The sequence below is a fragment of the Gobio gobio genome, assembly GCF_949357685.1.
Source record: "Gobio gobio genome assembly, chromosome: 3".
NCBI classification, from domain to species: Eukaryota; Metazoa; Chordata; class Actinopteri; order Cypriniformes; family Gobionidae; genus Gobio; species Gobio gobio.
In genome coordinates, this window is record NC_137099.1 from 69369918 (window position 1) to 69393861 (window position 23944).

Here is a 23944-nt window from a genome sequence, read left to right on the forward strand (position 1 = left end):
GTAAGCAGTGATGACAACAGGGAACTCTACATTATAACACACACACACACACACACACACACACACACACACACACACACACATCACTCTGATCAGATGTCTATTTCATGCTGTGATGTCATCTGCAATACTTATCGAAAATGTTCCTGTCAGATGTTAAATAAACATTTAGTAAGCATCTTTATCTTTAAGTATATCGTTTATGTAAATCCACTTTGGAGATGTGTGTGTGTGTTACTGGAGCTCATACATAATAAAACGTGTTTTTACAGCCCAATCACAACTACAATATACTGTCTGTCGTCTTTACACTTTTAACAATTCAACAGTTTAACGTTACTCTACAGTAGTCCAACAAATGCGATTTTAACACAAGGAACGGTGATTTTAGTTAGTAATACTCACATTTGATTGGCTTTTCTCCGCCTGACGTATCCTTACCTGTGGCCTCATTCTGTAATAAACCTTGCACATTATACTTCTTTATATATACATATTATATATTTTATGTTAACCACTTATTTTTAAGTCTACAGTTTATCTCACTTATCATATCCACATATTTTTTATATTTTTATTTTTATCTTATTTCCTATTTTTATCTTTTACTTGATTTATTTATAATTCTACTTATGTTAATACTTTTTATTCTAATTTTATTCTATTTCTATTTAATTTCTTGTAACTGTTATTTGCACTGTCCATGGAGCGGACCTGTTTACATTTCACTGCCAGTTGTATATTGTGTATATAACTGTGTATGTGACAAATAAAACTCTTGAATCTTGAATCTTGAATCTTGGGAAGGCAGGGATAGAAAAGTATCCGACGATGGGTACTTCACAATCTGGGCGGAATCAGTAAGCCATCCGGGAACTTCTCGCCTACTCTTTTATGATTACTGAGGTTTCGAACATACTTCTCCTTTCACGTACTGTTTTCGCCTACTATATAGTAGGTAAGTAGGCATATTCGAACGCAACATCAGTATACGCACGTCCGAATCTCGTGAGAAATACTCCAAAACCCTGGTAGTTCTCGCCTACTCTTTTATGAATACAAAGGATTCGAGCATACTCTTCGCTCGCCTACTGCTTTTTACATACTATATAGTAGGGAAGTATGCGGTTTCGAACGCAGCCAATCTCTACAAGATGCTTTTATTAAATATGAAAACAATAAATAGAAGAAGCAATACAGAAAAAAACAAGACAAAAAGGCACAAGACAAGGGTGTATATAGAGGTGAATATATTAGTATATTTCAATAGTTTTCAACTTCTCTGATCTTGTTAGTAATTGACTATCTATTGTGAATTTTAAAAAGATCAGTGCCATCTGCTGATTGACTGATCTTTATTTCCCTTTCTCCAATGAAAATCCCTTTCAAGCCCTTTGATTAATATAATGTGAGGAAAAGATTGGCATCCCTGACTGATTCCCTCTAAAGATTTAATCTGTGCGACAAACGAAAACTAAACTTCAGTGAGCAGTTACTGTTCACACAAAGTGTCCTGAGCACATTATATTAAACATAATAATCACTGAAACCAAATGATCAAACACAATGGAAAATAAAAGCTTGCTCGACTGGGTCAACTGGTATCATGAGATCTAAGAGAGCTGTTTAACGTTCAATATGATGGTTTATAGGATTCAAAGAGAGCTTAGTCTTTACTGTAGAAATGTAGTACTTTCTTACTTGTACTCAAGTAACACTTTGAATTACTTTTACTTTAGAATTTTTTTTAAAGTACACTTTGGCTGAATGTGTTAGGTAAAGTGTGCGACCTTTAACCTTCAGTCACTATATTCAATTCGTTATTTAAAAATTTTTAAACGCACTCCCTGTTTATTTTACAGTTGATATGTATAATCTACTTAGAAAATTCAAGTCAAAGATTGAGAAAAGTCTCAACAAATAAAGGGAAATTCCGCACACTATGAGAGATTTTTTGATCAAGGTTATCCCTCGGAATGGATTGATGATCTTTTCAAAAGACACGTTCGGAGTTGTTAAAGAAGAAAAAAAAACATTCTTTCAATTTTATTACAACTTATTCACCCAAGTCTTATGTGATAAGATCGATTTTCAAAAAATATTGGCATTTGTTGACTTCTGATCCTGAATTGAGTGCTACTTTTCAACATCCACCGTTGATTGTGTACAAACGGGCTAGGAATTTGAAAGATGATTTAGCTCATGCTCGTTTTCAGAGTAAGACTCTGAGTCCATCTCAGAGATTACTTAGTCCAATACAGAAGGGAAATTATCGTTGTGGTAATTGTGCTCAGTGCAACAATACAATTTAAAACATCTTTTTTTCTGTCATCCAAGAACTGGTAAAAAATATAGAATTATTTCTGTGATCACGTGTGTTTCTACGCATGTTGTATATTTGATCCGATGTCCTTGTAGTCTGGGTTATGTAGGAAAAACGTCACATCAATTAAAACAAAGAATTAGTGAAGATAAGAGTTCGATTAGAAGAAAATATGTTAATTATCCGGTTGCGGCTCATTTCTGTATATTGAATCATGATGTGTCCTCTTCATGGTTTTGTGGTATTGAAAAAGTGAGTGTGCCACCTAGAGGAGGCGATATTGAATTGCTCTTACAGAGATGTGAGTTGTTTTGGATTTTTACCCTTCAGACTTTCCCAGCCAACATTGCCATGTGGGCCCCATGTGGGTTTTTGATGGGCTGTCACTTGGGCCCTACATGGGCAACCCAAGTGGGGCCCATAGAATTTTGTCCATCGGCTCCACATGGGCCCCATGTGTGTTAGCCCATAGGGGCACATGATGGGTCCATAGTGGGCTCTAAGTGGGGCCCATTTGTGTATTCATTATAGGGGCCAATATGGGTCCCATATGGGTTCTAATAAATGGGGTCAAAGTGGGCCACATACAGAACCCTTATGGGGCCCAAATGGGTGATACCACTGGGCCCACAAATGGCCCCTCTATGGGGTTTTTTGTGGGACCCCAGTGGGTGAGAACTGGGCCCCATTTATATTTCTTTTTATTCCTGTGAAATTAATGTGCTGATTTGCAAAATAAACTATCAAACCCTGCCAACTTTAAGTTAATCTATGTTTTACTAAACCTGTACCTGACCTTAATAATTTACATGCAAAAAATATTTCTACTGTGAAAAAAAAAAAATGACTTTCAACTCAGAATTTGCAAATCACCTTTTTATTGACCATAAGAAAAACAAAATAAAAGTTAAATCACACAGGACATGAGCATTGAAAATTCTTCTGTCCATCACTCCTGGGATTGGGCAGACCCATCAGTTTCATATCTAAAGAACAGTAATGAAAGAAAAGGCAATTTGTCAGGACTTCTGAAATGGAGGACCCAGATGCAGAGTGAACAAAGATAATTTATTGACAGGACAGTTCAACAAGGCACAAGAGGGTAGTGGACGAGTGAGTCCAAACAGCAGGGCCAACGCAGAACAATGACACAACGGATGAGTGTGACTGCTGGAACCAGCTCCAAGATACAGCTGGTTGAAGAACCTCTGAGGACTGACCAGGCCAGGTAGATGGTAGTGGAGAAGACAGGGCAGGACACAGTGAAGCAGGGATCCGTACTTACTGCTCACACACTCAGAACCAGTCAAGTTACCAGGCAGAGGGAACCAGCAGGCAGGGAATCCCAGGGAGGAGGCAGGAACTAACACAAGACAACACTCAAGACAACAAAAGAAAACCAAGCAAATAAAAACTGGCGAAACTACAACACTAAAAACAAACGATAAACTAGATATAACTGGAGCTAGAAAAAGGGGAAAACAAAAGAGAAACCAAAATAAAGCCTGGAGAAAACTAGAGCAAAATAAAGATAGAACCTTGACTAAAAATTCAGGAACAAAGGGAAAAAACTGAAAATAAATTAACTCAAAGCCAAAAATATAGGAGACACTAAATCTCTAACTGACTTGGCAAGATGAATGAGCAAACACTGAATACGTACATACAACGAATCAGCAAAGACAAGAGGGAAAGGAACTCAATATAAAAGGGAAAAGCACATGAGGATCAGGTGAGCACAATTAGTGAAACGAGGACTAGACAAGGACTAAACAAGGGGGCGTGGTAACAGGAAACAAAGAGGTGGGACAAGAGGAACACAAGGCAGACACAACACAAACATAGAAACATTAAACAAGGACAACACAGACAAGGCTGCCAGGGCAGAACCCTGACACAATTAGTTTAAAATACTATCAAAACATTAACAAGAACACTCTCTTAAAAAGCATACATGATTATGATAAAGCCATGCCTCCACGAGGCAAGTGATTTTAGATCATTTAAAAAAAGAATTTTAATGAAGTGTGTTTGTATGTATATATATGTGTGTATGTGTGTGTGTGTGTGTGTATATATATATATATATATATATATATATATATATATATATATATATATATATATATATATATATATATATATATATATATATATATATATATATAATAGGGTTAGGCTGTTACCCATAATTGTATAAAAAACAAAACCAACTGCAAACAATAAAACTTTACAATTCTAAATATAGCCCAAATGTGGCCCACATGGGACCCTCAAATAAACAATAATGGGCAACCTAACTGGGCCCCACAACTTTATCCAAGATGGGGCCCACATTCAGCCCATCAAAGTGCCCACTCTGAGCCCATGCCCAGATGACGCCCATATAGCCCAGATAAAAACCACGTGGGGCCCACATGGACATGTTGGCTGGGTTATCACCTATGGGTGTGAACGATGAAGCATTATTTAATGTGATGTTATAATATGTAATAAAAATGTTTCTTCATGTTTTCATGTAACCATTTATATGTGTATGTATATATTTAAAATGTGTATAAGTGTATTTATTTACATTTAGCAGATGCTTTTATCCAAAGCGACTTACATTGCATTCAAGGTAAACATTTTACATTTTGTCAGTTCTTGCTTTCCCTGGGAATTAAACCCATGACCTTGGCATTGCTAGCGCCACGCTCTACTGTTTGATATACAGGAAAGGAGCATATTTGTGTGTACTTGTGCATGTGATGTATGGGTATGTGGTAGCCTACTAATGAAGCTGCTAATGAAATATTTAGTCATTGAGTGTGATTTATTAATTAATGGTTCTCTTCAATGATTGGTCATGTTACCATTTTTAAATGTCAAGGTGTTTTGAGTAATATGTATATGCCTGATGAAGGTCATAAGACCGAAACGTTGCTAATTAAAAGTTTTCATATTTTTTGCAAGTACTGATAGTGTGCGGGATTTCCCTTTATTCGTTGAGATTTTTGGATTTGGTTATCCTTTGTCCTACGCCCCTATCCATTACCTACAGGTGTGCGATGGTAATTGTGCACCAAGAGATTTAGAAAAGGAAAGAAAGAGCAGAAAATTGTCATGATACGTAATTAATGAGTCACCTATTGACACCCTGAAGCATAAATGTAATGTTGGGGTTACGGGGCGGGGCCAAGGCAGATAAAACGATGATGGCTAAAACCTTGAACAGCTCTCGTGTCTTCTCTTTACAACACAACAAAACAAAAATGAGACGAGGAGGCATTAAGCTCCATCTGATGAGAGGAGCAGAGTATAAAGCTTTAAAATATGGACACAAATTAACTGTTTAGAGAAAACAGAAATAAAAAAAGTTGTAAAATGTGGTTAATCATTTTAAATATTCCTCTTATTCAATCTGTTAGCCTATTTATTGTTGCATTAGTCCCATTTTTATCACGTTGCAGAGTTCATTTTCATCCATATTCTGATATTCAGATTTCATCAAATTTAATATCGACACATTTTCTCTCAGTTGTTTTGAATTTTAGATATCTATAGGTGTCTAAAGTACACGTTTAACACAAAGTAGACCACCTGCATTCATTCTACTAAAACAATAATAACTAATTTACAATAAACACTGCAATATTCCATAAAATAATGATTGAGATGTTCAGTAATGTGACCGCTGGGTGGCGCTCGTGACACTGATGGAAAACAGGACATTTGACCCATTTCAGTTCATATTAATATGGTTTTGCTTAACCAGTCAAAGTAGCTGGTTAAATAACAATACGCGTGATAATCATGTCTAAAATACGTGTTCAAGTAGTTATTTCAGTCAAATCTGTGATTGTGCTTTATAAAGCGCTCATCTTCGAGAATCTCGCGCGTTCGCGTGACGAGAGCCTTCTCCTGTGCTGCTGCTGCTGCTGATTTTCCGAGAGTGCGCGCCCGGAGTCATGGCAACGGAAGGGCAGAAAGTGGTGCTGGTCAGCGGCTGCTCGTCCGGAATCGGGCTGGCCATCGCCGTGACGCTCGCGAGGGACGAGAGGAAGCGATACTACGGTAAGAACCGAGCCCGAGGTTAATAATGACAGATATAAGCCGCCTAAACTGTGCTACTCTGCTTGTATTGTTACTTAAACAAACAATACAGTTATAGAAATAAAAGGCAATATAAGAGTTATGAATGAGAAAGGTTGCCTTGGTGATTAACTAAAATAAGTTTATGTGCAAACATGACTGAATAAATAAAACTAAAACTGACATGAATGAATGACTGCTGACAGAGACCTGTGTGTGTGTGTGTGTGTGTGTGTGTGTGTGTGTGTGTGTGTGTGTGTGTGTGTGTGTGTGATGGGTAGGTTTAGGGGCAGGGGCAGTGTAAGGGGATAGAAAATACGGTTTGTACGGTATAAAAACCATTACGCCTATGGAATGTCCTCACATTTCACAAAAACAAACATTATACCGTACAAACCGTATTTTCTATCCCCTTACACTGACCCTACCCCTAAACCTAGCCCTCACAGGAGACTGTGCAGTTCACTTTCTGTGAAAAAAACCTCATTCTGTGTGATTTATAAGCATTTTGAAAAGTGAGGAAATGGGGAACGTCCTCATATTTCACCCTCTTTTTGTAATACCCATGTCATTATACACATTTGTGTCCTGATATTTCACAAAAACATGCCCACACACACACACACACACACACACACACACACACACACACACACACACACACACACACACACACACACACACACACACACACACACACACACACACACACACACACACACACTGCCCCTGCCCCTGCCCCTGCCCCTAAACCTACCCATCACACACACACACACACACACACACACACACACACACACACACACACACACACACACACACACACACACACACACACACACACACACACACACACACACACACACACACACACACACACACACACACACACACACACACTGCCCCTGCCCCTAAACTTACCCATCACAGGAGACATTCTGCATTTTGACATTTTCAAAAAACATCACTTAGTCTGATTTATAAGATGTTTTCCTCAAATGTCCCCACAAGGAAGAGGATTTTGGATATTGCCATCTACCCCATAACGTAGGGATCACCAGTCCACACACACACACACACACACACACACACACACACACACACACACACACACACACACACACACACACACACACACACACACACACACACACACACACACACACACACACACACAGAGCATTCATTCATTTCAGTTATCTGTGTTCAATAACTAGTGCCCCAGGGCTCCAGACAAAAATATCAATTATGGAACCATTGGAGCCTACAAGGGAAAAAGTTCAAGTGCCACAAAAGAATAAACATGTTTAAATTTTTCACATGCAATTTTATGGGCGGTGTTGAATTTCTTTTTAGCTCCTTCTATTCTTTCTCATGAAGACAACGGGTTAAGTAATTGTTTTATTTTTTGCCTGTGTAGAACTGAAACACCAACTTAAATATATGCGCCTCCTGACATTTTAACACACGTGTACACACACACACACACACACAGAAATCCACCGGGAACAAAAGGGTCTGGACACACACAAAGGGACACATTACTCAGTGTAGATCAGCTGCTCTCTATGTGAATATACACTCACCTAAAGGATTATTAGGCACACACACTAATGCTGTGTTTGACCCCCTTTCGCCTTCAGAACTGCCTTAATTCTACGTGGCATTGATTCAACAAGGGGCTGAAAGCATTCTTTAGAAATGTTGGCCATATTGATAGGAGAGCATCTTACAGTTGATGGAGATTTGTGGGATGCACATCCAGGGCACGAAGCTCCCGTTCCACCACATCCCAAAGATGCTCTATTGGGTTGAGATCTGGTGACTGTGGGGGCCATTTTAGTCCAGTGAACTCATTGTCATGTTCAAGAAACCAATTTGAAATGATTGGAGCTTTGTGACGGAGCATTATCCTGCTGGAAGTAGCCATCAGAGGATGGGGACATGGTGCTCATAAAGGGATGGACATGGGCAGAAACAATGCTCAGGTAGGCCGTGGCATTTAAACCATGCCCAATTGGCACTAAGGGGCCTAAAGTGTGCCAAGAAAACATCCCCCACACCATTACACCACCACCACCAGCCTGCACAGTGGGAACAAGGCATGATGGATCCATGTTCTCATTCTGTTTACGCCAAATTCTGACTCTACCATCTGAATGTCTCAACAGAAATCGAGACTCATCAGACCAGGCAACATTTTTCCAGTCTTCAACTGTCCACTTTTGGTGAGCTGGTACAAATTGTCGCCTCTTTTTCCTATTTGTAGTGGAGATGAGTGGTACCCGGTGGGGTCTTCTGCTGTTGTAGCCCATCCGCCTCAAGGTTGTGTGTGTTGTGGCTTCACAAATGCTTTGCTGCATACCTCGGTTGTAACGAGTGGTTATTTCAGTCAAAGTTGCTCTTCTTTCAGCTTGAATCAGTCGGCCCATTCTACTCTGACCTCTAGCATCAACAAGGCATTTTCTCCACAGGACTGCCGCATACTGGATGCTTTTCCCTTTTCACTCCATTCTTTGTAAACCCTAGAAATGGTTGTGTGTGAAAATCCCAGCAACTGAGCAGATTGTGAAATACTCAGACCGGCCCGTCTGGCACCAACAACCATGCCACGCTCAAAATTGCTTAAATCACCTTTCTTTGCCATTCCGACATTCAGTGTGGAGTTCAGGAGATTGTCTTGACCAGGACCACACCCCTAAATGCATTGAAGCAACTGCCATGTGATTTTTTTATTAGATATTTGCATTAATGAGAAATTGAACAGGTGTTCCTAATAATCCTTTTGGTGAGTGTACATGATATCATGAATACGCTGATTCATAACGCTCCAAAGCTTCATGAAGCATTCTTTTGAAATCAGCCATTACTATATAAGTCGTTATTTAGTTTTTTTTGCCGCACCAAAAATATTTTCGTGGCTTTATAATATTAATATTGAACCACTGTACTCACATGAACTGATTTAAATATGTATATTTAAATATAGCTCAACCAAGACCAAAACAATGGATTTTTACTGTCAAATTTACCAATGCTTTAACACTGTATGTCAGAACAGATAACACTATGTTCTAAACCCTAACCTTATAGACTAAAGTCAAGGTAAACAGCTGTTTATATTGTGCATTGAAAAACAAATATATCCCCTGTGTTTTATTCCATTGGTACTGAGAAACAGCGGATTGAAGTTGTGCAAATATATAAAATCACAGCTGATTCCCATCTAGGAATTGTTCAGGTGTTGATGTTCTTTCAATCACATGACCATATGGCAGGGGTTTTCAAACTTTATGATGCCAAGGACCCCCAAATACGAATAATCTTTTATGAGGGACCCCCATCCTAAATTCCATCTATTTTTATGAAAAAAACATTTAAACTGTTAGATAAATTGTGACATTATAAATACAAAATATTGTTTCCAAATGTAATACATTGGCTATACTTAAATGTTGTATGTATAAACCTGAAGAACATTTTTCAATTAAAAATTATTTTTATAAGCAACTTTCACAATAAATGTATGTAAGCAGCTTACGTACTGCGTTAAGAATACTGCTTTGCAACCCCAGTGAGCGAGATAAAGGGACTCAGTAGAAAGATACAAAGAAAACAATCAATTCTGTAAAGTAGCCTATGTATGCGGCAAGAAAGGAGAGAAACTTTTAGAAATTAAACAGAATATTCGGTAGACTTTATCCATACTTGATTTGTCTTTTTAATCTCTGAAATTTTCTGGGGACCCCTTAGGACCTCCCGAGGACTCCTGGGGGTCCCCGGACCCCAGTTTGAAAACCCCTGCCATATGGTATACAGTAAAAGAGGCCATCTTTGGGCTGATCTTGTGTTAAAAAGGAACAATATAGAGCAACACAAAGAAAGTCAGAAAAAGGCCTGCACAAGGGAGAGGAAGATAAGTATCAGGACAAGAGCGAGGGAGAGGAATGGGACAAGGGCAAGGAGAGGAATGGGACAAGGGCGAGGGAGAGGAATGGGACAAGGGAGAGGAGTGGGACAAGGGCGAGGGAGAGGAATGGGACAAGGGCGAGGGAGAGGAGTGGGACAAGGGCGAGGGAGAGGAATGGGACAAGAGCGAGGGAGAGGAATGGGACAAGGGCGAGGGAGAGGAGTGGGACAAGGGCGAGGGAGAGGAATGGGACAAGGGCGAGGGAGAGGAGTGGGACAAGGGCGAGGGAGAGGGGTGGGACAAGGGCGAGGGAGAGGGAGAGGGGTGGGACAAGGGAGAGCGAGAGGAATGGGACAAGAGCGAGGGAGAGGAATGGGACAAGGGAGAGGAATGGGACAAGGGCAAAGAGAGGAATGGGACAAGGGCGAGGGAGAGGAATAGGACATGGGCGAGGGAGAGGAGTGGGACAAGGGCGAGGGAGAGGAATGGGACAAGGGCAAGGAGAGGAATGGGACAAGGGCGAGGGAGAGGAATAATAATAATTTATTACATTTATATAGCGCTTTTCTAGACACTCAGAGCGCTTTTACATAGAAGGGGGAATCTCCTCAACCACCACCGATGTGCAGCATCCACCTGGATGATGCAACGGCAGCCATATTGCGCCAGTACGCCCACCACACACCAGCTGATTGGTGGAGATGAGACTGAGGGATGATACCAATCGTATATATATATATATATATATATATATATATATATATATATATATATATATATATATATATATATATATATATATATATATATATATGGGGATGATTAGGAGGCCAATGGGCAAATTTGGCCAGGATGCCGGGGTTACACCCCTACTTTTTATCGAAGGACATCCTGGGATTTTTAATGACCACAGAGAGTCAGGACCTCGGTTTAACGTCTCATCCGAAAAACGGTGCTTGTTACAGTATAGTGTCCCCATCACTATACTGGGGTGTTAGGACCCACACAGATCACAGGGTGAGCACCCCCTGTTGGCCTCACTAACACCTCTACCAGCAGCTACCTAGTTTTCCCAGTTGGTCTCCCATCCAGGTACTAACCAGGCTCAGCCCTGCTTAGCTTCAGTGGGAAACCAGTCTTGGGCTGCAGGGTGATATGGCTGCTGGCTAGGGAGACAAGGGGGAGGGAGAGGAATGGGACAAGGGCGAGGGAGAGGAGTGGGACAAGGGCGAGGGAGAGGAATGGGACAAGGGCGAGGGAGAGGAATGGGACATGGGCGAGGGAGATGAATGGGACAAGGGCGAGGGAGAGGAATGGGACAAGGGAAAGGGAGAGGAATGGGACAAGGGAGAGGGAGAGGAGTGGGACAAGGGAGAGGGAGAGGAATGGGACGAGGGAGAGGAATGGCACAAGGGCAAGGGAGAGGGGTGGCACAAGGGCAAGGGAGAGGGGTGGGACAAGGGAGAGGGAGAGGAATGGGACGAGGGAGAGGAGTGGGACAAGGGAGAGGGAGAGGAATGGGACGAGGGAGAGGAATGGCACAAGGGCAAGGGAGAGGGGTGGGACAAGGGAGAGGGAGAGGAATGGGACAAGTGCGAGGAAGAGGAGTGTTACAAGGGCGAGGAAGGGGACAAGTGCGTGGGAGAGGAGTGGAATAAGGGCGAGGAATGGGACAAGGGAGAGGGAGAGGAGTGGGACAAGGGCGAGGAATGGGACAAGGGAGAGGGAGAGGAGTGGGACAAAGGAGAGAGAGAGGAGTGGGACAAGGGAGAGGGAGAGAAGTGGGATGAGGACAAGGGAGAGATTGAGGAGTTAGAATGCACGGTGGCGCTCAAAGAAGGGCCAGAATTAGGGTAACTGATGAAATAAGAGCTACTATCATAGACCATGTCATACACCACAGACTATCATACAGAGGGGCTGGTGAACAAGTACAGCCAAATCGCAGCCGGGACACAGTGGCATCCAGTATGCAGATTTTTCAAGAAACCAACAGGTAGGATATTGAATAAGGGCTTCTCATAGTGCAAAGTGTAAATACTTTTACCGTGTATTACAGTGACTGTATGCCTCTGGTCTCTGATATGTAACTGTATTTTGTCCCTCTAAGGATTCACTACCTCCCTCAGGGGCAGAGGAAAGCTACCAAATGAAGAACAGGAACTTGCTATTGTCAACATGGTTATTGCTGATAATGAAATAAAACTGAAGGGCATTCTATAAAGCTACTCTGAGATGGGTCATTATTTTTTTTGTATTGAATTACTGCAGCAAAAGAAACAAAATGCATGCATTTACTAAACCCAACAAAACAAAAATGTGGAGAAGCTTCAAAAGACACATTCTATGATCAATAAAATATACTGTCTATATTGTATAAGGGCAGACCTGACACATAAAATAATGCCGTTTCTGTAAATCCATCTAGTGTTGGTGTTTTTATGACATTGTGTTATGATCGAATAAATGTTCTTGTTGGAAGAGAACATAGTGTATTGTGTTAGTAAATTATTTTATTTTGAAAACTAGTGTTGGGGTTAAGTTTACAATGTTTGGTTTTGAGCATAAAATTAACCGTTTTGCCTATTGTGTGATGTAGGTGTGTTGGTGCAGTAAGAGTTTAGGAAATTTGTTAAAAGTATTTAAAAAATTGTCATAGCGATCGTAAAAAACTAATTAAACTGATGATCTGTTGTTGACTTTTTAAATGATTTTGTTGTTATTTTTGTTGTTTTTATTATTTTGTCATGTATTTTTCTTTCGTAATTCAGATTGTGTAATGTATATTTTCAGTGGTAACACAGTTTAGGTTTACATATATGTTAAATAAAGGCGATTTCAATCTCAATCTATCTCTCTCTCTGTTTGTCTGTGTTCAGTCATAGCTACGATGCGGGATCTGAAGCGGAAGGATAAGTTGGTTGAAGCGGCTGGAGACGTGTACGGACAAACTCTGTCTCTGCTCACGCTGGACGTCTGCAGCGATGAATCTGTCAAACAGTGTGTCGACAGCATTAAAGATCGACATGTAGACATACTGAGTGAGTATACACACACACAAACACGGAGCCACATCTCCAATGGATTGTGTTCATCCGTGCTTAGGTTTAGATGACCCATTTAGTCTAAGCAGATCAAATTAGTCTTTAGGGTCACAGTTAATCTGAGCATCAGTTTCTATTTTCAACCATGAGCTTCATCCAGTGTTGATCTGTCTGTTACACACAATTAGACACATCACTGAATCCTGTGACGCTGTGTTCATGTTTCACAGTGATCAGTGAACTGATTCATACTTACACTGCTGTTAAATTGTGTAAAACACTAAAAAAGTGTTTTAGTTTGCAGGTTATCTGTGAGAAACACTGCTGGAAGAGAACAAGTAAAATAGCAGACTGATCTCATGAAATAGCGTATGTATGACACGCTATGCCATTTTGGCATGCTATCAAGACGCATTATCGCTTTTTAGCGTGTTTATCAACGCCGTTTCATTGTATTCTATTTCATCCTAAACCTACCCGTCACACACACACACATACACACACACACACACACTGCCCCTGTCCCTAAACCTACCCATCACAAGAAACATTCTGAATTTTTACATTTTCAAAAAAACATAATTTAGTATGTTTATAAATCCATTTACATTCACGCGGAATCACACGGCGCTGACATACACGCTGATAGCTCAAAATGCGTACAGATAACACGCCATTTGGCTTTAGAAAGTGGCGTGTATGTTTACGCAAAGTCATGATGTCATGTTGAAAATAGAGTGAATAAACTTGTTTCTTGTTTCAGCCATGGAATAAAAAGCTAATTCTGACTTTCTTTCCTCATTGTTGCAATTTATATCTCACAACTCGGAAATTATGCAAGTTTATCTCTTTTTTTCTCCCGCCTATCCTGAGTTTAGATATAACTTCAGAATTGCGAGTTATAAACTCAGAATGGCAAGAGGTAATACATTCGATATTGCGCAAAAAAAGTCAGAATTGTGAGAAAACTCACAATTACCTTCACATTTTTTTTCCATTCTGTAGCAGAAACAAGCTTCCATATAAATTGCATGTAAAATATGGGATGGAATATTCATTAACGAACATTGGTGTTGGTGTGAAGTGGCCATTCACTGCAGTTGTGATCCTGTGATCTGTGTGTGCAGTCAATAACGCTGGCGTCGGTCTGGTGGGGCCGGTGGAGGGTCTCAGTATGGAGGAGATGAAGCAGGTGTTCGAGACCAATTTCTTCGGTGTTGTGCGTATGATTAAAGAGGTCATGCCCAACATGAAGAGGAGACGCTCTGGACATATCATCGTCATCAGCAGCGCGATGGGCCTGCAGGGTAAACACTGACTGTTTGTTCACTGTAAGCATTTAAGGGTTTCGCTACTTGAGGATTATTGTGCTGACCAGTTAGGCACACGTATATACCTTCTTGAAGAACAGCAGAAGAGCTCTTAACATTCATGTGGATGAAGACAGATGATCTGCTGAATGACAAACACGTGGGAACATCAGTGTACAGAAACATTCACAACTCAAAAGTTATAAGACCGTGGTAAAAGATGTACCTCTGTTGCTCTTCACAGGTGTGGCATATAATGACGTCTACTCCGCATCAAAGTTTGCCATAGAGGGATTCTGTGAGAGTCTGGCCATTCAGCTGCTCAAGTTTAACGTCACGTGAGTAAAGTCAAGTGCGGTGATGTATGTGGGCTCCCTCTGGTGGTGTAGAGAGGCTGTTACGGGTACCATCCCAGTAAAAATCTCAGATTAGGAACTAGGGGAAGATTAAGGCTGAGTCTCGTTGACTCAGATGTTCGTCATTGCTTACGTTGCACGAGTGCCCACTTCTGGTGTAATCCGCTATGGTGTTGATTTATTATTTACTTTCTTCCCATTACAAATTTGTTTAATGATTTCTAGACCAGGAAAGGCATATAGAGTGAGAACTTGATGACGTATAATTATTTAATTACATTGCCACTCAATGTCTTCAGAACCAGTTTTCAAGAGAATCCTCTTCAGAGCAGCAGAGCAGCATTCTGTTATATGTTCCCAATCTCTTGCTTGGACTTTTATGTTACTTCCTCTGCGAGTGCCATGTTTGTGCCCTTCTCTCTCTCTCTCTCTTTCTCTCTCTGCGCATGTGCGAGTGTGGTAGGCAGAGTGGAGCGTGTTTAGTTTGAGTGAGCGCGAAAAACTGTTCTTTATTCAGGTTTCTTTTCTTTTTTCCCCCTTTTTGGTAATTGATTATAATTATAATCTAGTGAAGCGTTTTGTCCTTTAAGCCGCTCGCGGCGTTTGTCATGTGACGTTATGGCGTCTGACCATGTACAGGTTAATCCACACCTGTCGATGCGAAATGGTTGCAGGTGTGTGGCCGAGCCTGGCGTTAGTGTGGAGGATGTTCTTGTGGTGGTGGGAGAATTGATAGGTTTTTAAAATATTCTCTCGGCATCACGAATGAACAAGGCTATTGTAGTGTTTTTGAAAACGGAGCAGTTAGTGAACCAGCTGACGGAGAGTGGAATCTTTATTAATGAAATGTTTGTGCCCGTGACTCCTTTAGCGGCTCCGGCTACTAAAGTAACTATTTCAAATGTGCCACCTTTCATCTCAAATGATGCAATCACTAAAGAATTGACACGATATGGAAAAATCACAAGTCCAGTTAGAATGATCCCATTAGGGTGTAAAAACACGGCACTGAAACACGTTTTGTCTTTTAGAAGGCAAGTTTTGATGTTTCTAACTTCACCTGAGGGTACGTTAGAGATTTCGTTCCGTGTGAATAATGGAGAAAATTCATACATGCTAGTACTGATAATCTTAAGTGCTTTGAATGTGGAAATTTAGGCCACAAACGTTTTTCATGTCCGCATAAAATGGTGGATAATGAACAACGCTTGCCTGTCGATCCAACGGAGAGCGGATCGTCTAAAAACAACAACAGTACTGATACCGTGGAAATCCTAACGAGACGACAAATGCCAGTGACTGAGAGAAAAAGGTCTTCTGAGGGAGTCATCGGGCACAACGAGGTGAGTGAAAGCGATGGTGATGCTGAAGATGAACAAGCTGGATGTAGTTATGCTGTTGTCCGGCATTTAAGTGAAATTGAAGAAGTGGTTAGTGAGACTGTGACTGATGTACAAGCAGAAGAAGGCTCAGTAGATGAGTTGGATGGAGTGTCTCAATGTACTCAGGATAGCATGAAAGATGATGAACAATGGTTTGAAGGAGAAGAGATGTCAAAACTGATGAAGGAAGATTTGTACACTGTTGCTCAAATCAGTGAGTTTCTTGATGAAACTAAGGGTAAAAAAGTTGAAGTGAGTGATTTTTTTCCGGACTTGGATAAATTTGTAGCATCTGTTATGTGGGCAAGGAGACATAGTAATCATGAGGAGCTTTCACAGCAGAAACGTTTCAGATTAAAGAAACACATTACTGCAATCCGACAAAAAAATAAAACCGGAAAAGTTAGGCCAAAGAGGGAAAAAACAAACAAACTAATTAGGGATGGGCGATATCTTATCGTTTGCAATATACCGGTAAAAATTCTCCCCACGATAAGAATTTGTCTTCCTGCGATAATAACGATAAAGCCTAGTTGATAGCGCGACCCATCCGCACCGTGCCACCGCTGGCCGTCTCTTGATGCTTAAAGCGTTTACTTTTTGATGGCCGCGGTGGCTGCGTTCGTCAATTTGTATAGCTGAATGGGGATTGGAGAGAGATTTTCTTGTGGTGCCCCCCCCCCAGGAAGAAACGAATGCACAAAAGGGAATCTCATTGGCTGGCGTGCACCTATTACTGTGCCTGTTTTGATTTCAGCAAATCAGTTAGAATGAGCGCTGACAACGTGATTAATATTCATGAACCCAGAAGCTCATTATTCCTTAGTGCAGTTTATTTTTATTAGTAGAAGAATTCGTGGTATTATTATCTTATCAACTCAAATTACTGAAGTTCTATCATTAAATCATTATTTTCAACTTTTTTGTAATCTGAAGTCATTTTTGGGATAATTGCTTTGGCTGTTTCTGCTATTTTTACCACTGTTTGCACCATGTATGAATAAATACAGAATCGGTTTACATGTAAAACTTGTCATTGATTTCAAAATTATTATTGTTTGTATTGTGTGATGTTTTTTATAATAAGCACAGTTGCACTATTTAAACATTACCTGCACTTTTACAGAAGACAATTATATCTGCAACTTTTCCATTTCTGAAAAGGCTGGTGTGGAATTTTACATAAAAAAAATAATTTATTTTATATATATATATATATTTTTTTTTATATTTATATATATATATATATATATATTTTTTTATTATTTTTTTTTTTTTATTATTATTATTTTATGTATTATAGGAGCCTATTTGATGACATGTACGTTTTACTTTAGATCAGGGTTCCTCAAACTCGGTCCTGGAGGGCCGCCGTCCTGCAGAGTTTAGCTCCAACGCCAAATAAACACACCTGAACCAGCTAATCAGTGTCTTACAAGGCCCTAGTTAGACACTGATTAGCATGTTCAGGTGTGTTTAATTGGGGTTGGAGCTAAACTATGCAGGACAGCGGCCCTCCAGGACCGAGTTTGGAGACCCCTGCTTTAGATCATTGTTTGTTTTTCTGAAACTCGCAAGAATGCATGCAGCTTTCACTTGTATCCAAAAACATGGGGAATGATACTACATTTATCATCATTGATATCGTTATCGCAATAAATACTAGAAAATATCGGGATACATTTTTAAGTCCATATCGCCCATCCCTAAAACTAATCACTATGGTTAATATGCGTTTCTTGTCTATTTTCTTTTTCATCTCTCTTCTTATGGAGACTTTAAGGGTGGGATCATTGAGTGTTAATGGGATGAGGGATAAGAGTAAAGCCGATACAGTGATACAGTTCATGAGTTTAAAGAAATTAGATGTTATTTTCCTACAAGAGACTCATAGTGATGCAAATAATGAGGCTGACTGGCGATTGTGGTGGAGGAATGAGTGTGTGCTCACACATGGGACTAACCTGAGTGCAGGAACTGCTATTCTCTTTTCTCCCTCTATAAAAGCCAAAGTTTTGGAAAAAAGTGAAATTGAACCAGAAAGATGTTTAGCAGTTAAGGTTGATTTAAATGGTCTTGTTTTTATGTTTGTGAGTGTATATGCACCTAATATAGGAGCTGAGAGAATAATGTTTTTAGGAAAGCAGCAAGGTAATGGTTTTATTATCTTAGCTGGTGACTGGAACTGTACAATTAATGCGTTGCTTGATAGAAATGGAGAAGAACCCAATTTTCAGTCATCTACAGTACTTAATAATGTTATTAAAACCTCTAATCTTACTGATATATGGAGAGAAAATAATCCCTCTGTCAAACAATATACATAGGTATAGGTTAGTGATGGGAGGATTTCAGCAGCACGACTAGATAGATGGTTCTTATCAAATAGTATGAAAAGTAGAATTATTCATACAGCCATTGTCCCCACATCTTTCACTGATCACAAATGAATCACTATTGATTGTAATTTGAATTCTAAGAGAAATAGAAGTGTTTATTGGCATTTTAATGTCAATTTACTACAAGACAAGGTTTTTTGTGAATCTTTTAAACATTTTTGGCAGACATTGAAAAAAAGAGAAAACAAGATTTGATAATGTTATTCTTTGGTGGGAAGTTGGTAAAGCTCATATAAGGGATTTTTGTCAGCATTATACATCTCACTCTAATTTTAGTTTGAAATGGTCTCTGGAATGGCTTGAAAGAGAAATCCTTGCCATTGAGAAAAACATGATTAGAGATCTTTCTTCCAATGTACATGAGTGGTCTGAGAAGAAATTAAAATTAAGCTCTATTTTAAATGAAAAGGTTAAAGGAGCTCTTGTGAGAAATAGATTCTTATCAATAAAGGACATGGACAGTCCCACTTCTTTTTTTTTCAATCTGGAATGCAAGAGTGTACAAGTTAACCAAATGTATAACCTGAAGAATGACAATGGACAATGTACATCTGAACCTGTGGAAATGCGCAGACTAGCAGTGAATTTTTATTCACATTTATACTCACCTGAGGACATAGACGTCCTGACACAAAATGGATTCCTACAAGATCTTCCTTGTCTAAATGAAGAAGATAAACAAGCATTGGAGTCTGGGTTAACTTTTGCGGAATTAAGTGATGCCGTAACGGGTCTTTCGTCGGGTCGTACCCCAGGCATAGATGGACTTCCTGGTGAATTTTATAAGCATCTCTGGACAACATTTGGATCTGATTTATTTGAGGTGCTCAAGGAATGTAATCGTACTGGGTTTCTACCTTAGAGCTGCCAACGGGCTGTTTTAACATTGCTTCCAAAAAAAGTTGATCTTACCCTGTTAAATAACTGGAGACCTTTGGCAATTCTCTGCACTGATTATAAAATCTTATCAAAGTGCCTTGCCAACAGATTGAACAAAATATTGTTCAAAATTATACACAAAGATCAATCTTATTGTGTAAAAGACAGATGTATTGCTGATAACTTGCATTTAGTACGTGATGTCATTGATTATGCAATGTGCAATAATATTGATGTGGGAATACTGTCACTTGATCAGGAGAAAGCTTTTGATCGTGTTGATCATCAGTATCTTTTTAAAGTATTAGAAGCTTTTGGGTTCGGAGAGAAATTTAGAAAAATGATAAAGTTGTTGTACAATAATGCAACATGTATGGTAAAGATAGCAGGAGGCCTGAGTGTCCCTGTCAAGGTACAGAGGGGTATCAGACAAGTATGCCCAATTTCTGGTCAGCTTTATAGCTTAGCTATAGAACCTCTTCTATGTAAACTAAGAGAGAGTTTAATGGGTTTGAAGGTACAAGGTGCTATTTTTAATGATTATGTAAAAGTTTCAGCCTATGCTGATGATATTACTGTTGTTTTAAGGGATGTTAAAGATGTTTAGGTTTTAAAAGAGATTTTATTAAGTTTTGGTAAAGGCTCATCTGCAAAAATAAACTGGACAAAAAGTGTTGCTTTGTGGTGTGGTTTAGACCACAACATTCCAGTTCTCCCAGGTAATTTAAAATGGGGAAAATCTGGGTTAAAATATCTGGGGGTGTTTTTAGGAAGGGAGGATTACAAGAGACAGAATTGGGAGGGCCTGGTGGAGAAGGTGTGTGCTCGGTTGTCTTGCTGGCATTGGCTGCTACCACAGTTATCCTATAGGGGAAGAGCCCTGGTCTGCAACAACCTTGTAGTCTCAACGCTATGGCACAAAATGAACATTCTGGAACCTCCTGAAGATTTGGTTGAAAAAATCCAAAAACGCTTAACAGTCTTTTTTTGGTCCGGCAACCACTGGACAAAAGCATCAACTTTGTTTCTGCCCAGACAAGAAGGTGGACAAGGACTAGTTGATATAAAAAGCCGAATTAAGACTTTCAGACTACAGACAGTAAAAAGATTCCTCTACGGAGTGGATGTAAGCTGGTCTGGGGTAGCTTGTGCCCTCCTTAGAAGAGCAGGAGGGATGAGGCTGGATAAACATTTGTTTCTCCTGGACATTCAAAATGTTGATTTGACTGGACTAACTTCCTTTTACCGTTCAGTGTTCAAAGCCTGGAGGACTTTTAATATCTCAAGAGACATCACGGATGAGGGAGGTCTCTGGGCAAGGGAGGAACCCCTAATGCACAATTCTATAGTGGACTCAGTGATTTTAAAATCACCATCGATGAGGAATCTTTTGAAGGCTGCAGGAGTTGTAAAGATTGGACATTTAATAACTTCAGATGGATGGATGTCTCCTGAAATGCTAGCCTCCAAGATCGGAATAAGATCAATTCGTCAGACACAAAGACTGTTAAATGAAATTCTTGAGAGCCTATCGACGGAATTTAAACACAGTGTGGAAACAACTAATAAAGATATGGATTTAACTTTTCCTGAACTAAGAATAACTCTGGCTGTGGGTATTTTTGAAGAAAAGGAGGGGTCTTTGTTGACCTTCAAGACACCTGTACTGGACCGTTTCAGTAAAACTGAGAAGAAAGCACTGTACGTCACATGTGTAAAAGTTTCACACTCTCACCTTTTAGGAGGAGTTAAAGAGTCAAAATGGCAAGAGATATTCGGATCAGGCTCTTCCCCGAAGGGTTGCTGGAGGGCCTTGTACAAGCCTCCCATTGAAAAAAGGTCTGGAGACCTTCAGTGGAGAGTTGTGCATGGGTTAATTGCTACAAACAGATACAGAGCACACCTCGATCCCCAGGTACAGGAGGGATGTCCTTTTTGTGGGATGACTGAAACTGTCTTTCATTTATTTTTTCAATGTGGGAGACTTGTGCCTTTATTTTCTCAATTAGAAGAATGGTGTACAGTTATGGGAGAAGTGTTTTCACCTATGTTATTTATCTATGGACCAAAGTATAGTAGAAACAGAAAGCAGATTCATGTTTTGCTTAATTTTTTTTTGGGCAAGCAAAAATTGATGTAAAAGCAAAATGAATAATGTTGGGTCAACTGATGCAATGTTAATTTTAAAAGGGTTAATTAAAACTAGATTAAAGGTGGAGTATGCATACTATAACTTGGTTAAAGAGCTGGAGACTTTCAATCACATTTGGGGAGTAAACCAGTGCATATGCGAATCTGATTTTGATGGTGTTTTGCAAATTTATATCTAATTGTGTTTTGTTTTTTATTATTGTATGTTTGTGTTTTAACTGTGTTTTACCTTTTAAACCTATGTAAGGTTTAGTTAAACCCTGAGTAATTTGTAATAAAGGGGGGTTAAAGTCTCTCTCTCGCTCTCTCTCTGTCTGTCAGTGTGTCGATGATCGAGCCCGGGCCTGTACACACTGAATTTGAGATGAAGATGATCGCAGACGTTTCTAAGAAAGAGTTTGCCGGTGCTGATGCCGAGACGCTCCACCACTTTAGGACCTGCTACCTGCCCAGCGCAGTGGACGTCTTTCAAGTCCTGGGCCAAACGCCCAAGGACATAGCCAAGGTCAGAATGTATGTGAATTAAGGCCTGTTCACACCAAGGACAATAATGATTACTATAACCATAAACCTTTAATAATCACTGTAAGAGAATAGTGAAGTCCACAGCACAATGATACTCACTCTCTCTGTCTCTGCAGTGCACTAAGAAGGTGATCGAGTCGCCTCGTCCTCTGTTCCATAACCTGACGAATCCTCTGTACACTCCGATCGTGGCGCTGAAGTATGCAGACCACACAGGGAACCTGTCTGTACACACCTTCTATCACATGCTGTATAACCTGGGAGGAGTCATGCATGTTAGCATGAGCATCATGAAGTGCCTGAGCTGTGGATGCTTACGGAGACGAACCATCTCTCCAATCTAACGCACACACATCTCCTGTGGATGCTTACGGAGGCGAACCATCTCACCAATCTAACACACACAGCTTCTGTGGGTGCTTACAAAGATCTATTGTCTCGTCTTAAAGATGCACATAAACATGCAGTAATGTACCTGTGTGAGAACACTGTGCTTCTCTTTACATCTGGTTTTGTATCTGGACAGAATCTGCTTATATTTTTTAGATAAATTCTGGATATGAATTTACACCTAAAGGGTCCAATGATGCACTCCAAATAATAAATGGTTAAAAAAACAAACACTCTCTTTCTCAAACTCACACACAGTAACATGAATGATGTTTGTATTTAACTCTGAAATCTTTATTTTTTTTTGTCTTTGTACAGATTAAATAGTATATACAAATATTATTATTATTATTATTATAAAAAGTATAAAATATATTAGTGTATTTTTTTAACGATTCACAACAGAATGTGTCTGAATTCTGGACGATAATGAAAAACATTAATTAAACATTAATTTATAATACACGGAATTCTGTGAGATTTGATGACCATGTGCATGTGGCCATTAGTAAGAGGTTTTACAAGTATGTATGTGTGTGTGTGTGTGTGTGTAAGCTGTTTAATCTTAGGGCATCACAACGGCCAGCAGCGGGACTGGTAGACATACACTTTCATGGTCCTGCTGTCATCCTGATCTCTCCTCCATCATCCACACTATAAACACAAATACCCGTCCATGGCTCAGCCAAAGCGCAAAAGCACATTTGAATTTAGCAGTTGATCACGTGACACCAAACATTCTCATCACACTGTTGTGAATACAAATCATTTCCCCATTTCAGGGGTTGGGTGGGACAAATTGAAGGGGGCACAAATAAGATATGAAAGGGCAATGCCCCCTTTTGCCCCTCGTGGTGCCGGGCCTGGCTATAAAAATAAAACTTACTTGACATTGCTTTGTTTCCTGCATTGAGTATCTGCAGCTTACATTTTGGACTCTTCAGCCCATCCGAGAGCAGCTTCACTCCTGAATCATGCGGGTCATTGTAGTTCAGATCCAGCTCTCTCAGGACACAGTTTGAGGATTGAAGAGCTGATTATCGTCCCCCAGGTAGGCAATTTCTTGGAGGAATTGGATGTGTTGCTCTCATCCTTCCCTGCGGATGTAACTCTGGAGCTATTGGAGACTTGCATCCCCCAAAAACCTCAGAGACTTCCAGATCACTTTAACCTCAACCTGGCCCATAACCCAACACACACT

At 40.0% G+C, this 23944-nt stretch overlaps 1 protein-coding gene across 1 annotated transcript; it reads left to right on the forward strand.

The window, feature by feature from the left end:
- The first annotated feature begins 6012 nt into the window (after positions 1-6012).
- rdh8b (retinol dehydrogenase 8b) lies at positions 6013-23078 on the forward strand. The gene is made up of 6 exons (XM_079812623.1): positions 6013-6379; positions 13187-13348; positions 14479-14658; positions 14906-14999; positions 22150-22333; positions 22470-23078. The coding sequence occupies exons 1-6, from the start codon at positions 6274-6276 to the stop codon at positions 22695-22697; spliced, it is 954 nt and encodes a 317-aa protein (XP_079668749.1). The 5' UTR covers positions 6013-6273; the 3' UTR covers positions 22698-23078.
- Positions 23079-23944: the final 866 nt, after the last annotated feature.

Bases quoted from the DNA above. Each gene is read 5' to 3' on its own strand.
- rdh8b (XM_079812623.1), top strand. From the start codon at position 6,274: ATGGCAACGGAAGGGCAGAAAGTGGTGCTGGTCAGCGGCTGCTCGTCC. The intron at 6,380-13,186 runs GTAAGAACCGAG...GTCTGTGTTCAG, and splicing joins CGAGAGGAAGCGATACTACG to TCATAGCTACGATGCGGGAT. The intron at 14,659-14,905 runs GTAAACACTGAC...TGCTCTTCACAG, and splicing joins CAGCGCGATGGGCCTGCAGG to GTGTGGCATATAATGACGTC.